The sequence below is a fragment of the Etheostoma cragini genome, chromosome 23 (assembly GCF_013103735.1).
Source record: "Etheostoma cragini isolate CJK2018 chromosome 23, CSU_Ecrag_1.0, whole genome shotgun sequence".
Classification (NCBI taxonomy): Eukaryota; Metazoa; Chordata; class Actinopteri; order Perciformes; family Percidae; genus Etheostoma; species Etheostoma cragini.
In genome coordinates, this window is record NC_048429.1 from 5846031 (window position 1) to 5859899 (window position 13869).

The following is a 13869-nucleotide window of genomic DNA, read 5'->3' on the forward strand; positions in this document are numbered from 1 at the left end:
GCTGGTATAAAGGTCTGTTTCTGGGGTTAAGTCGGGGCGTTATAGGCGAGATGGCTTAAGCATGACCCCGCTTATTTCTCCTCTCTGTGTAACATTAATGTCCAAAACTAAGTTTTTATCCTGTCATTGGTGCTTTTAGCATTTTATGTGGTGTAATAAAGATGGTGCATTTGGTTATTGGAAATCTTAGGACCGCTGACTGATCCCACAAGAATTTCATCCATTACATTTTCAATTAGTAGAGAGATTAGTTTAGGGAGCCGTTTTCAACAGAGTCAGCTGGGGTTGAGCTTAAGGGATTGTAAGGCCAGTGTGCACATACAACACTTCTGTTCTGAGATTCAGTGCCCATTGCGGTTTGAAAGATGAGTCTCTTCCATCCTGCAGTAGCTGTGTGATGATGCACAAGAGTTATGAACTTTGCTATTCCCAGTGTTATTGCTCTCTGCTGGTGGGAAGGCTATCATAGCATGAGTCACGACTGACTCCCTAGCGGTGGGTGTCTCGTCAGTGTGTAGCTGTTAAAGTACTTTAGTGTGTGTAATTCTGTTTGTGTGACATTTGGTGTAAGCGACGTCTTGGATTGTTTTCTCCTTTACGCCGAGGTTTGCCCCGTCTCCACAGACACAGCGTGAATATTCCAGGACTCCTGGGCCTTTGCTGCCAATATAAACTTGCTACACTTTGACAAGTTGCCTGTGTGTTGTTAAATTGCTGTCCCTGTTGGCGTGTGTGCGTGGGTGTTTTGTTGGAGTTTGTGCACAGCTGTGTATGTGTGTCTTTGCACTTGTCCCAATATGTAGGCTTGTAATTCATTTAATCCCTCTTGATGATAAATTTGAGATGACACAGTCTTTTTAATGAATATTGTGTAACGGCTGCATAATGTGTTTCCGCAACACACACTTTGCAAGGAGCTTCAATATCAGAAAGTTGCAGATTCATAAAGCAGGAAAGTGCAGTCATCAAGATGGTTGTGCTTTTTCTTAACATGCTGAATGATGAAAGTCACCCTTAACGGTGCCAGCTGCTAAAATCCCGTAGAGAGAGGAAATGAGTTGATTAAAACTTTGATAAGCTCATCAACGTCACCTCCAGTCACTTGTTGCTCTCACAGCAATAATCTTTACAAGCAGCAGAGAATGATTTGCAGACTGTTGTCTCACTTTATTGCTTTAGGTTGTTGGAGACATGTTATAGGTAGCCATTGCTGTGTCTAGACCAGTGGAACTAGACTTAATGTAAAGTAGGTTTTCATGAACTTTAACTGCCTTTATTGTGAAAAGCATGGTATATTTTCATTGTATGCTTCTTGCTGGACTCATTTAAATGTATAAATGCTGAAAACCATTTTGGTTGAAATACTTCTGAAACCAAACCAACAACACTGGCATTTGGTATCGCTTCATCCATTTTTTTTTTTTTTTAGATCTGTGAGCCCTCTGACAATAAAATAACTGAAAGATTTGCCAGTAAAGACACCTGGACTTTGTAATATGCTCTTTTAAAAAAACAGTAAATAAGTAAACCGTCGGCTCCAACAAAACTGTAAATGGTTCACGTTATTTAACCTTCAATCCAACTTGGACGTTGGGCTGGGCCATATGGAGAAACTTGAATATCACAATAGTTTTGACCAAATACCTAAATATCAATGACGCTATTGTAGTGTTGACGGTTGGTCCATTTACAAAATATTTGCACTATGAGATTTTTGATAAATAATCAACAGTAATGTGGATATAATGGCTAAGTGGGAAAAGTCAAATAATAGAACAGCTGGAACAGTCTGGTAGGTTCAGAAAGTGACATCACTTAACTGTAATGCAGCCTTTAACCCTCTTGTTGTCCTCGGGTCAAATTGACCCGTTTTCCTATATCAATGTTCTTTTTAATTCCCCAAAATAACATTATTGATTCCACACAATGCTCTTTGGAAAGTACACATCTCTACTTTCATTCATTTTGGGGTGTCTTATTCAATTTTACAGCACTTGAACAAATATTGAAGTGGTTTTCTAATAGTATTGAGATGATGATGTGATTATCCATTAACATACATTCCTTTAATGTTAGTCTAAATAATTCCTAATTTCTGCAAAGATTAAGTATGATTGCCTATAAAGGAGGTTTATTGACCATAAATTCCCAAAAATAACTGTAAAATTAAAGTTAATAAGTCAGTGTTGCGTAGTGTTGAAAACGTCACAAAAAGTGACGAACATTAAGGGAAAAAAGCATCGAAAGTAATGATAAAAGGGACAAAAACCTAAGACAAGTTAAAAACATTGATAAAAAGTGTTGATTTTCAATTTTAAAGGGAAGACAACACAAGGGTTAAAACAAGGAAAAGACAACACTTGTGTCATATTATATTACGATATCCAAAATCTAAGGCGATATCTAGTCTCCTACCACGATATCAATATAATATCGATATATTGCCCAGCTCTACTTGGACGTCAACAGAAGATTCCTCAAGATGATGTTATTTAACATGGGTGCTGTTATTTTTAGGTTGGGTTGTTTTTAACTTTTACATTTGATTTCCCAACAGCCACACTGTAGGAAGCCAGCCTACGAGCACTGCAGAGCTGCTGGCATAACAGTGCAATAAAGGGATAAAGATCCTTTTTTATCTCTGACAAGCCATTACAAATTACATTACTAGAAGCTTGTTTTAAAGTGAAGTTGATTGATCACCATGTTAAACAACAAAAGAGCTGAGGTTCTCATACCTTTTCTTTAAAAACTAATATTGGTGTATATTCCCAGTGTACCACATGGGTCTTATAAGCTCCAGTAGCTGTCTGTTGGTTCTGTCAACTGGTCTCTAACTGAATAAAGTGCCTTGATATTCGTTGCACTGTACTGTTGGCACTGAATGGGCTAGGGCAGGATTTCGAGGCCAATTTAAATGTCACATTCTCCATTTCCGAGCCAAGCCTGCTGCTTCAACTGGCAGGGAAGAATGTGGTAACATCCCAGACCCTTTTTTTTCCTGGTAAACCACACTTCTAAATCCCAGAGAATGTCTCTTCAATTTCTTTCTCTTTTTAATGTCTCTTCTATTTTTTTTTCTTTTTCTTTCTTTCCGTAGTTTCTTTGTCTTTTTCTATCAGCCTCCTTTTCTTTAATCATTTCTCTCTTTATGTTGCCACAGTCATGGTTGCTAAAACAAGCTGGTTGTCTGCCTGAGTCACTCTGGCCATCTTCCCTTAGGCTCCTCTCTTGCTGGCACTGATGTCATCAGCCAGTGCCGCAAATGCACCATCAGAGGAGGAAAAAGTGTATTTTTCCATTCAGAGGATCCACAGACATCAGCTTTTAAGGAGTGAGGGACTACAGTCTGCTCTCTGTGTAATTTTGGTCACGGGAAACCATTGCAAGATCAGCCTTCTATTGCGGACGTCTTTAAGACGATTTACACATGTGGTGCAACATAACGATGCTCTTTGTTTCATCATGGTTCATATATATGGTAATCCATTTCCCTTTTAAAATATTACTCTTAACAAAGAAGACAGTACATGAGTAAAAGGTTCAAACTCACTTTTACAGAGAGGAATGTGAATGGATGCATGGAGTTTTGCTGTTGAGGGGTTAATTTTACATCCGACAGGCAGACAGACCCCTCTCCAGCCAGTAGCTGGTCCTAATCTTTTTATGGGCCTGGATTTGTTGTGGTGAGCTCGTCCCTGCTGACTGGAGTAATGGCTGATGGCAAAATAGGAGGAGATGAAAGGGGAAGATGAATGTGTGAACTTAATACCCTCTGCCTCATGCGTACTGTTCTCAGTAACGAGAGGGACCGGTCTGTGATTGAGCGTTTTTAGCGTTATTAGCCTTGATATTAGACAGCAGATCAGCAGCATATTATTGCGGTGTTTGTTTATCTATGCCCCTTTGGAAGAAGGGGTGAGGAAGCGTCAGGGGGCCCTGGTGAAGCCAGATAAGGAGCGAATGAAGCTGGCTGACTCGCTGGTTGATACTTGATCAGCAACAGGAATGAATATTTCACTGCTCGCAAGGCTAAGACACTGAAGCAACAACACCCACCTCTCAGAGACAGTGTTTCTGTCTGTTAGTGCGTGTATTCCCAACATTAGTTGTGTTTGTTTATGATGGTAATTTTTTGTCTTGTTCCACTGCACTGAGTCTGCTGCTCTAGCTAAATAATTTACAGGTTACATGTTGAATTGGGGAATACGCTTAAAACTGCAAGGACAAGGTGTTGAGTGGAAAGAAGCAGGAATTTAACAGACTACTCTTTTAAAACGTGGGCAGCTAATTCATAAAGCAATGCTCATGGGTCAGATTGTTTCTCTCGCACTGCAGATACTAGGAATCTCTGTGCACCTTTGGGTGTCTTCCATCAGTAAAGACTCAGACCGTCAGAACAAAAACCCCTTTGTCTCTCTAAAAGTGTCCTGTTACTGAGTGACTCCGTAATCATACATCAACCTTTTTGAAGGCTGGCAATGTTAATGTTTTTCTTGCTGCACCTGTGACTTTATTCAATGTTGAAAGGAGGGGGGGGGGGGGGGGGGGGGGAGATCTCAGCTGTATTGGTGCCATTATTACATTTTCTAGCTGATCAAGTTGTGACATAATCAATCTACAAAAATGTCCACATAAATTACAGTTTTAGTGTCATTTTAAAATGCAGTTTTTGTTGTCCGTTACAAACATGAATCATGTGGACTGCCAACTTAGTTTTAAGTTTATTTATGTTACCTTATATAAAATGTGTACCAATAAATAACACAATGGGTTACACAGTTTTTAAATCTGAGGAAATCAAAGCAATGACTATGTTTACATGCACATAATATTCCAGTTGTTGCCCTTATTTGGTAAAAGGCAATATTCCAACTAAGGTGTTAACATGGTTACTGAAAGTGAACATTTCACTAATATTCCCATTTACATGTAGCAAAGTTTACCAACTGTGGCAGACCTGTTGGACCGTGTGAACAAAGCATCCCAAATTCTGCATATTGTCATATTCGGATTACTAGTGCAATATTGGTTTGCATCTAAACATACTCAGTGATACTCCATATCAGCACGTTTTCTGAGTTTAAGTATCGGAATTGGGATCCAGGTACAAATAGATGGAACAGTGCTAACCTATTCGATATCCTATCAAAGTCTTACTGTTATACTTCCTATGGTGTGAGAGTTGTTGTTTCAATATTCTACATTATATTATGTTTTTAGGTGTTTCTTAACATCTTTTGGTTCCAATAATATATGCAAAACATCAAACTATCAGGTGAAGAAAGATGGCGTTGAATGCTTTGTCAGATTCTTAGTCTTGTTTACTTATTCTTTGATCTGATATTTCATGTAAATAATGGATGTTTTTTTATGTATCTAATAAAGAAGTAGGGACACAAATGTAAGCATTGTAATGTTATCAGTGCTGATAATCAGGTATTGAATTACCAGAAGAATTTCAAATGAGACTCTGCACTGTTGGGATTTGAGCAGAGTTGCACACATTCCCCACAGGGTATTAAAATACTAAAGCTTTTAGTCTATTGTCTTGGCCATGATCACCCGGGCACTCTGTCAGTTATGTGTGTTGGTTATGTAGGTCTCATTAGCCAAGTAGAGAGAATAAGGCTTCCTGTACTCTGTATTTATTAAAAAGTGATTGTTAAAGTGGAGAATGATGTTACCGGCAGCTGCAAAATGGGCTGCAAAGTAACCGTATGAGGCACTAGCGACTGCAAATGTACGCCAGGAAACAAGCTGTTTTTGACACTGCTGGGCTCAGATTTCTGAGTGTGACCTAATTATGGAAAGATGGATGATTTGCCGTTATTCTGCCATGCTTTAGTTTGGAACTTGCTGACACCATGTCATCAAAGTAAATTCAGCTAATATCATTCATCACTCATTACTGGACCAAATTGGTTTTTACATTTGTCACTTACATACAAATGCATGGGAAGATAGAGCCCAAGTTGAAAAATAGTGAAATTCCCACTTTAACACTACTAGCAACTAGCTCAGATCTAGTACTACTCTAGTGCTTTGCCTACCTGTTTTGCTGCAGCGTTGCATAACCACAAACCACAATGACTGTTTTCTTGGAGTTCCAATGTGTTATAGATTAATACCAGGAGGACATACAGTATTAGACACATATTACAGAATGAAGGGTGTGTTGCTCTTGACAGCTAGAGAATGTGAAATTAATAGATTAAAGAGATTCCATTAGACTGGTTTGCCGAGATGCACAGGTCAATATTCCATTTAGTATCTGCCTTCTCTTCTAACTATTAACCCGATATCAAACACTTTGGTCATTGACCCTGAGTTTGTGTGCTCAAGTCTATTTACATAATCTAAAAAAAACTATTCAAAATCGATTCATAATATTCCAAAAATCGATTCATATTATTATTTTCTTTTCTTTTTGTAATGGTGTTTATACTACCACATGGGGAAAATAACTACATGTACATACTCCTGAATCGTTTTTTGTTGTTGTTGTTTTTTAATTGAGAATCATTTTTAAATCGTGCTCCCCTATCAATGCTAATTTAAGGTGAGTTTCGGCACCTTATCATCTGATGCAGAGTGAGGCTTGACTACACCTCGTTCTTGCTGTGGACACCGTCTTGCATGGCTCTCACAAACGTCTATTTACCCTGAGCACCTGAGACATATAACATACTGTCAGACCCAGGCCTTTACCTCACCTTCACTGTGCAATCTTGTCTGCTCCTTTTTCTGTCTTTAAATCCTCTATTATAGCTTAAACAGTCTTTACCTTGATCCTCCCTTCCCCTGTCATTATCAGATTAAATTGTTACTATGGAAACAAACAAATAAGTACAGTTAACAACAAAGCTTAAATGAAGAGAAACCATATTTTTCTGAAAGCGGGTTTCAGTTTATGGAGGATTTATTTTCAAACTTGTAGCTGGGTTAATTGTCTTGTAGTATGTTGAAGCAACAGCAATCTGTAACCTTAAATCATAGGCTCATTTTTGAGTGTGCAATTAAAAAGATATGTCTTTTTTTCCTAAATATAATTCACTCTCAGTGGTTATTGCCTGATATTCATTATAAAAGTGTGTCTGTCTTTATTTTATTTATTCATTCCCATCCACTATACCAAGCGTAACAGTTGGGGTTTGTTTGTTTGTTTGTCCGGCTTTGCCAAGAATCTATTTCTATAAATATCCCCATGGTTAAAGCTGCACTTCTTCTCATCTGTGTCGTAGGTTTGCTAAGAACTTGTCCCCAGACAAGATCAACCTGAGCACCCTGAAGGGTGAGGGCCAGCTGACCAACCTGGAGCTGGATGAGGAGGTTCTCCAGAGCTTGCTGGACCTGCCCACCTGGCTGGCCATCAACCGTGTGGAATGCAACAAGGCCGCCATCAGGGTGAGGGACAGTGTCATGTGTTCACTTTGTTAAACTCTCTCAGATAGTTGTCTGAGAGAATTAATACCACTCTAATAGATGTACATTGAATGTGAAGCTACAGTCTGTAGATGGCTATCTTAGCCTAGCATAAAGACTGTAAACAGGAGGACAGAGCCTGGCTCTGTCCGAAGGTAACAAAATCTATTTGCGAGCACCTCTAAAGCTCACTAGTTTATATGTTATATCTCCATTTCCTGTCCAGACACAGTAACGTCCTTTGCTGGCCACTGTGGAGAGCCAAGAAATATTCCAGTGCAAAACAGCGAATTGCTGTTGTTACTCTACTATTTTTGTATGTATTAAACAAATTAGAAATTATGTGTTAATTAGTGTTTCCCCCAGTTTTCAGTCTTTATTATAATAAGCTTAGCTAACCGGCTGCTGACTATAGCTTAATATTTAACAGATATAAAAGTTAAATCCATTTAGTAACTGCCAAAAAAGCGAATAAGCATATTTCCAAAAATTTGCGTCTTTTGTTAAAACCATATTATAGAGATGAGATCTGTTCCTTTGCACTTTGCTGGAGCTGTCTGATTCCCCCGATGTGGTCTTGGTCATCATTTAATTGCCATGTATAAGAGCAGACTCTGACACACCCTGGAAACCTGAATAGAGCAGTAATTTCCATCATGACTGGACTTTTATTCAGACCAAGGTCCACTTTCCACCTCTTCTTTTATTCCTCCACCTCATTTTTCTCTCTCATTTCTTCATTTGTTCATTTCTCAACCTTTTCTCACACCTCTGCCATCTTGTTTGTATCCCCATTTTGTTGGTTACTCCTCCTCCTTTTGCTGTCCTTCCTCTAAGTTGGTCTGCTGTCTTGAAATAAGTAGTCTCTTGTATTTATTCAACACAATTGCTGTGTCATTCACAGTGTGTTGCTTGTATCTATAATACCCCCATCACTTATAGTAAGGGCGGAGCATCAGAACCATTGAACTGAACCATGGAACTGTTGAATTGAAACCTGTGTTAACGCCTGGCTCCAGTTTAATGTGCATTGCAGTGTTTATTGTAAAACTGGTTAAAGAAAAGAGAACAGATGTATATCTCACTTCCTCACACGTTAGATCCCCTTCTCTTATTTGTGTCTTCCTGTCACACAGGAGCAAGACTATCGCACCCAAATAAGATAAAATAAAAGTTGCTTTATTGATTACTCATAACACTCATGGAAACTGCTATAAATGTTTCTGCTATGATGATTCAAAGTGACAGGCCAGAGCCAACACCCTGAGCTGGCACCTCCTAGCAATTGTATGTCAGAGGCAAGGCGAACAAAATGTGTCTCTAATTCAATTAGAGACACAAATCCTTGATTCTTGATTTATGACTTCTCAAAGAACGAGTCACTCCGTGGAAAGAACTGCAAATGAACATAAGCATTTAATCTCTTTTTATATGTAATTTGACACAGACTTGAATAGAGAGGCTGAATGTGGAGGATTAATGCAGCAAAATTGAACGAGCTGCCAGTCAGTCCAGACTCATTGATTTCTTTTCTTCCTTCATCTCTGAGCAAACTGGCCTGCTGTTTTTACTTGATTCAATTCTGTGCAGTTCTGTTGCATTTCTTTTGATATGTAGGGATCATAATGCTGGGAGGCTGAACAGCTAAGCCACTGTTACGTTTTCCTTCACAGATACCATGGACAAAGTTGAAGACTCACCCAATCTCTTTGGTAAGTCCACTACTAAACGTGCTGCTCACATAATCCAAACTTGTCATTGAGATTTTTTTTTGCCTACATTTGATCTAATTAAAGTCATTGAATCTTACAAATAAGTAACACAAATTTACAAAAAAAACAACGCATTTGTGATTTATAATAGAACCACATGTACTCCTGCGTAATTTACTTGTTGTTCATCACAAGGTGAAGAGCAGGAACGTGTAATAATACCTGTTGGCGTAAAGCGCTCTGTTTGCGTAGAGATTCAAAGACAAGCTGTCTCCAGTCTCCAGCTGCACCACGGCCGCATTGGTCGCACTGTTGTGGCTATCGTTGCCCACATTGTCCCAGGTTGACACCATCCTTTGGCTGTTCATCATCCGGGACACCACAGAGTTGGGCTGTCTGGAGTTGTTGTTGTTCTACATGGTGTAGCTGAAGTAGTACCCCCAGACCATGGCGGTGAAGATGCCAGTGGCGGGGTTGTAGCCGCTGCCGATGTTGGAGAGGATTCTTTGATGCGTTGGTGGTGTGCATGGTTGAAACGGACCAATTGAGCTCCCTAAAGCAGCGGTGAACGCCATCTTTGACATGCTCACAGATGTGATGTCTGCGAGTTGCTTCAACTGCTCGTCCTGAGCCTTGTTTATCTTCCGAAGCTACTCTACCGGGCTTTTGTTGCACACCGAGTCGACTTTGACGGTGGCCATTTTTTCTGTAATCAAGCAAGCCGTATTTCCAGGTCACGGCTGCGAGCTTCTACCTCATGGCTGCCACCTCGCTTAGCAGGGCGCAGGTGTCAGGTTGGCAGACTGCCATGCTGGTCCCAATCCCCAGGTGGCTGTAAGTCCCATTGCACAGGCAGCTAGAAACCAACAACAGGAAAAACATACGCTCCATTTTCGAACACTCGTCTACACAAAATCTGGATATTGCATGTGGTCCTCACTATCTATCTATCTATATATCTATTTATATATCTAGCCAACCTTCTCACGTGGATACTGTCACAAAGACACCATATCCAAGTAGCTCTCGCAGTTCCTGCTTGTAGCAAAGCATCTTTACTGGGGAATTAGGGTAACACACAACTATAGCCTTTATACATAATATATATAACGTTCAGCATGATTATCACTGCCACATAATACAAGGGCATTATATTAAAAGGCAGCACAATAGCACTTCTCTATTTTGCTTTTAGTCATTATACTGTAGAACACAATGTTATCACACCACCACCAATACCAAGGAATATTCTAGAACGGCGTGAAAAGGAAGAGGCTACTGCCTCAAGGTGGTACTTATAAACACGTTGTGTCAAGAGTTTTAATTAATTTGAGAATAGCGACTGCATAATTAATGGCATTTCAATGTGTTTTATCCTGCTGGACAGGCTGCTATTTATGTGTAAGTGATATGTAGGCGCCTTCCACGTCTCTAGTGGCAAAGGGCTAACCAAGCTGCAGCAATCTATTATATCAATTCAACTACACTGTAAATGTCACGCTTGCAAAAATGCTCTTTTCCAGTATAACATTGTGATTGGCTAACTGACTCATATCTTACAATAAGGAAAACACAAGAATGAGGTGCTGAATTAGAAAACCAACAATAAGACAAAAACCATAGTAATAGGTTGATGGAAATGGCCGCCGCAGCCTGTCCCTGTGAATGACTGTCTACTACAGAATCAAAAGCTAAGAACATCATTTAATGAAGACATTGGTTGTTGGTCGTAAAGTTAAGGCCTTGACTTGCTTGCAGACCCTGGATAAAGTGGTGATGGAGATGAGTACCTGTGATGAGCCCCGTCCGCCCAATGGCCCGTCTCCCATAGCAACAGCATCAGGACAAAGGTGAGCATCGCAGTTTTTTTTTTTTGTAACTCCATTATCTGCATTTAGGTGATGAGTCTCCAAAGAAGAAGACATACTTCGTTAATTCCGCAAGAAGAAATTACATTTTTTCACTCTGTTTTTAGTAACACACATTACACAATGGCCCAAAATACACACACATATGCCCAGGACCTATACATTCACAAGTAGAGAGATGTCAGTGAGAGGGCTGCCCATGGGCAGGCATTTTATGTTATGAAAGGTGCTATATAAATAATTTATCATTATTATTATTATTTCCTTGCCTGGACTGAAATAGTTTGGATCTGCTGGTTTGAATTGATATAGTTGAAAATCTAACCTATGAACACATTAATAATCAGTGACATTTAATTTAATGAAATGCCGAGATCCGCCTGATGCCGGCGGATCTCGGCAGACCTTGGCTGCAGACACCCTTCATCAAAATGCCTGGCCCCAACAAAGATGAATCCTCTGGCAAAGTGTCCCTTTAACTACTTTGCTGCTGTGATGCTTGTATTTCACCGCATGTGATCAATAAAGTTCATCCTAACATCGGTGTGAAAAAAATTTAAAGTTTTTTTTTTATCTTCCAGAAAAGGAACATGACAGAAAGTTTTAAACCACTGAATTTAAAAATCAGTATTCTTGTAGTTTCAGTGTCATATTTAGTATTTGGACTTGTAATAATAATTTGTCCTGTCAAACGATTAACACATTTAATTGCATTAATGTCATAGTTAACTTAATCGCATATTTTTATCTATTCTAAATGTCCCTTGATTTCTCTTTGACCCATTAGTTTTTTTCTCATTTTAATTCTCTTATCAACATGGAAAAGTGGCTTGGCCTGTTTTGTTTCCGGTCTAGCAGCCGGTGTGTGTAGTTTTTCTAATGTAACTAGTTGTTGCAACAGCACGTGAAAAAACTACAACGTTTGCTAGGCCAAAAATAACGTTAATCTTGCAAAAAAAAAAATGTACGCCATTAAAATGGCTTTTTGTTAACGCCTTTAATGTACAGCACTAGAAATGTATTTCACCCTGTTGCTAGGCACTACTTATTACCTTGTTTACCTTACTTTCTCTCTACCTGTCTGTCTCCCTTGTAGTGAATATGGCTTTGCTGAGAAGGTGGTAGAGGGGATGTCACTGTCCATCAACTCCATCGTCATCAGGATCAGTGCCAAGGCCTTTAACGCCTCTTTTGAGCTCTCCCAGCTGCAGGTCTACAGCGTCAACACCAGCTGGACCATCAGTGACCTGCGATTCACCCGCATCCAGGACCCTCAGAGGGGAGAGGTGTGTGTTTATTTTAGTAGTTTCGAAAATATCGAGGGTGTTGTGTCAACCAGCGTCGTTTTTTTTAAACATACTACCATGCCTGTGTGGTCCAGATCCTGACGTTCAAGGAGATCAGCTGGCAGATGATTCGAATTGAGGCCGACGCTATCCAGAGCGCTGAGCATGAGATGTTGAGTGCCCCAATTCGCCTCATCACCAACCAGTCCAAGATCAGAGTCACTCTCAAGAGACGGGTCAGCCACAAACTCAGACACATGCATCCTTTTAAGATTCATACACTATGACATTTTAAGGACCAGGCTTGTTACCCACACCGCTCTAACCAACTTCTTTTCCACTTGGATCCCTCTGTGTGACCTGACAGGCTGCAGGGGCCAACAGCAGTGATTCATCAACTGGCCAGTGTGTGTTTAAATAAAAAATAAACAAAAAAACTCTACTAATATCTCATGTGGAGATAAATACAATGCAGCATTAAAGCACACAAAGACTTTTTGTTTGAGCTCTTAGAAAGTAATTATTTGTTTCCTCTGGCATTTTTTTCACAGGGCTCAAACGTAATCTCTCCCTAATTTGCTTGTCTGATATTCTGTTTTGGGATTTACATGATAAAGAACATGTGACGTGTTGGAGCTATTCATAGTCAGAGAAAAGCAGTTCAGTACAGTTTCAGTTTGTATCCATCCATCCATCCATCCATGCATCCATTCATCATTAACCGCTTATCCACGGTCAGAGGTTCCCTGACGGATTTTATAAAGAGAAATACCTAGTGTGATGTTACATTAATGGGAGCTTCTCAGGCTACCTTCACCTGCATAATGCATGTTTATACCAACGGCTCTACCTGATACAGATTAAGGACTGTAACGTGGTGGCCTCCAAGCTGATTCTGATCCTAGACGACCTGCTCTGGGTGCTGACAGACTCCCAGCTCAAAGCCATGGTGCAGTATGCCAAGTCTCTCAGCGAGGCCATGGAGAAGTCCGCACAGCAGAGGAAGAGCATGGCCACAGAAGACCAGGTACACACAACACATGACTGACTCACACAGATATCCAGAAACACAGAGACTTTGTCCCGGACAAACTTCACATGTTGCTTTCTCTCCCTCTTTCAGTTTCCCCTTAACATTTCCCCTCCCTCTCCCTGTCACTGCTCTAACTTCACCCTCTGTGGATCAGCCAAGTCGTTGTCTGATGGTTTGTCCTTGTGTCCATGGATATCTTGTCTGTCCCTCTATCTATCCGGCATCTGCCTACACCATCTTTGTCTAGCTCTATTGCTGTTAGTGTCTTTCATTCTTACCTATTTCTTTTGAATGTGCTTCCTAAACACGTGCACTTAAAAAAATCTACGTACATTGATCACCCACACAACTTCACGCGTATCCAGTCCCACAAAACATTAACAATTTGTTTTCTGTAGTGAACAATGGGTTTTCTGTCGTTTGGTCTGATACACAACCTGCTGGTAGAATTGAGTATTACATGATTCCGCTGTTGAATAAACTATGAAAGCCATGAAAATAAAGTACTCAACATTAACCCACCACCATTAACAATATTACAAGAC

The 13869-nt window shown here is 40.0% G+C and overlaps 1 protein-coding gene across 4 annotated transcripts in view; it reads left to right on the forward strand.

Moving 5' to 3' along the window:
* The window catches only part of uhrf1bp1l (UHRF1 binding protein 1-like), a 33476-nt gene that overhangs the window by 3796 nt on the left and 15811 nt on the right, over nt 1-13869 (forward strand). For all 4 annotated transcript variants that reach the window (XM_034863610.1, XM_034863611.1, XM_034863612.1 and 1 more), the window contains exons 2-7: nt 7245-7407; nt 9099-9137; nt 10896-10987; nt 12102-12291; nt 12387-12527; nt 13151-13318. In XM_034863610.1, the coding sequence (XP_034719501.1) occupies nt 7245-7407; nt 9099-9137; nt 10896-10987; nt 12102-12291; nt 12387-12527; nt 13151-13318 (793 nt within the window). The remainder of the gene's footprint in view (nt 1-7244; nt 7408-9098; nt 9138-10895; nt 10988-12101; nt 12292-12386; nt 12528-13150; nt 13319-13869) is intronic.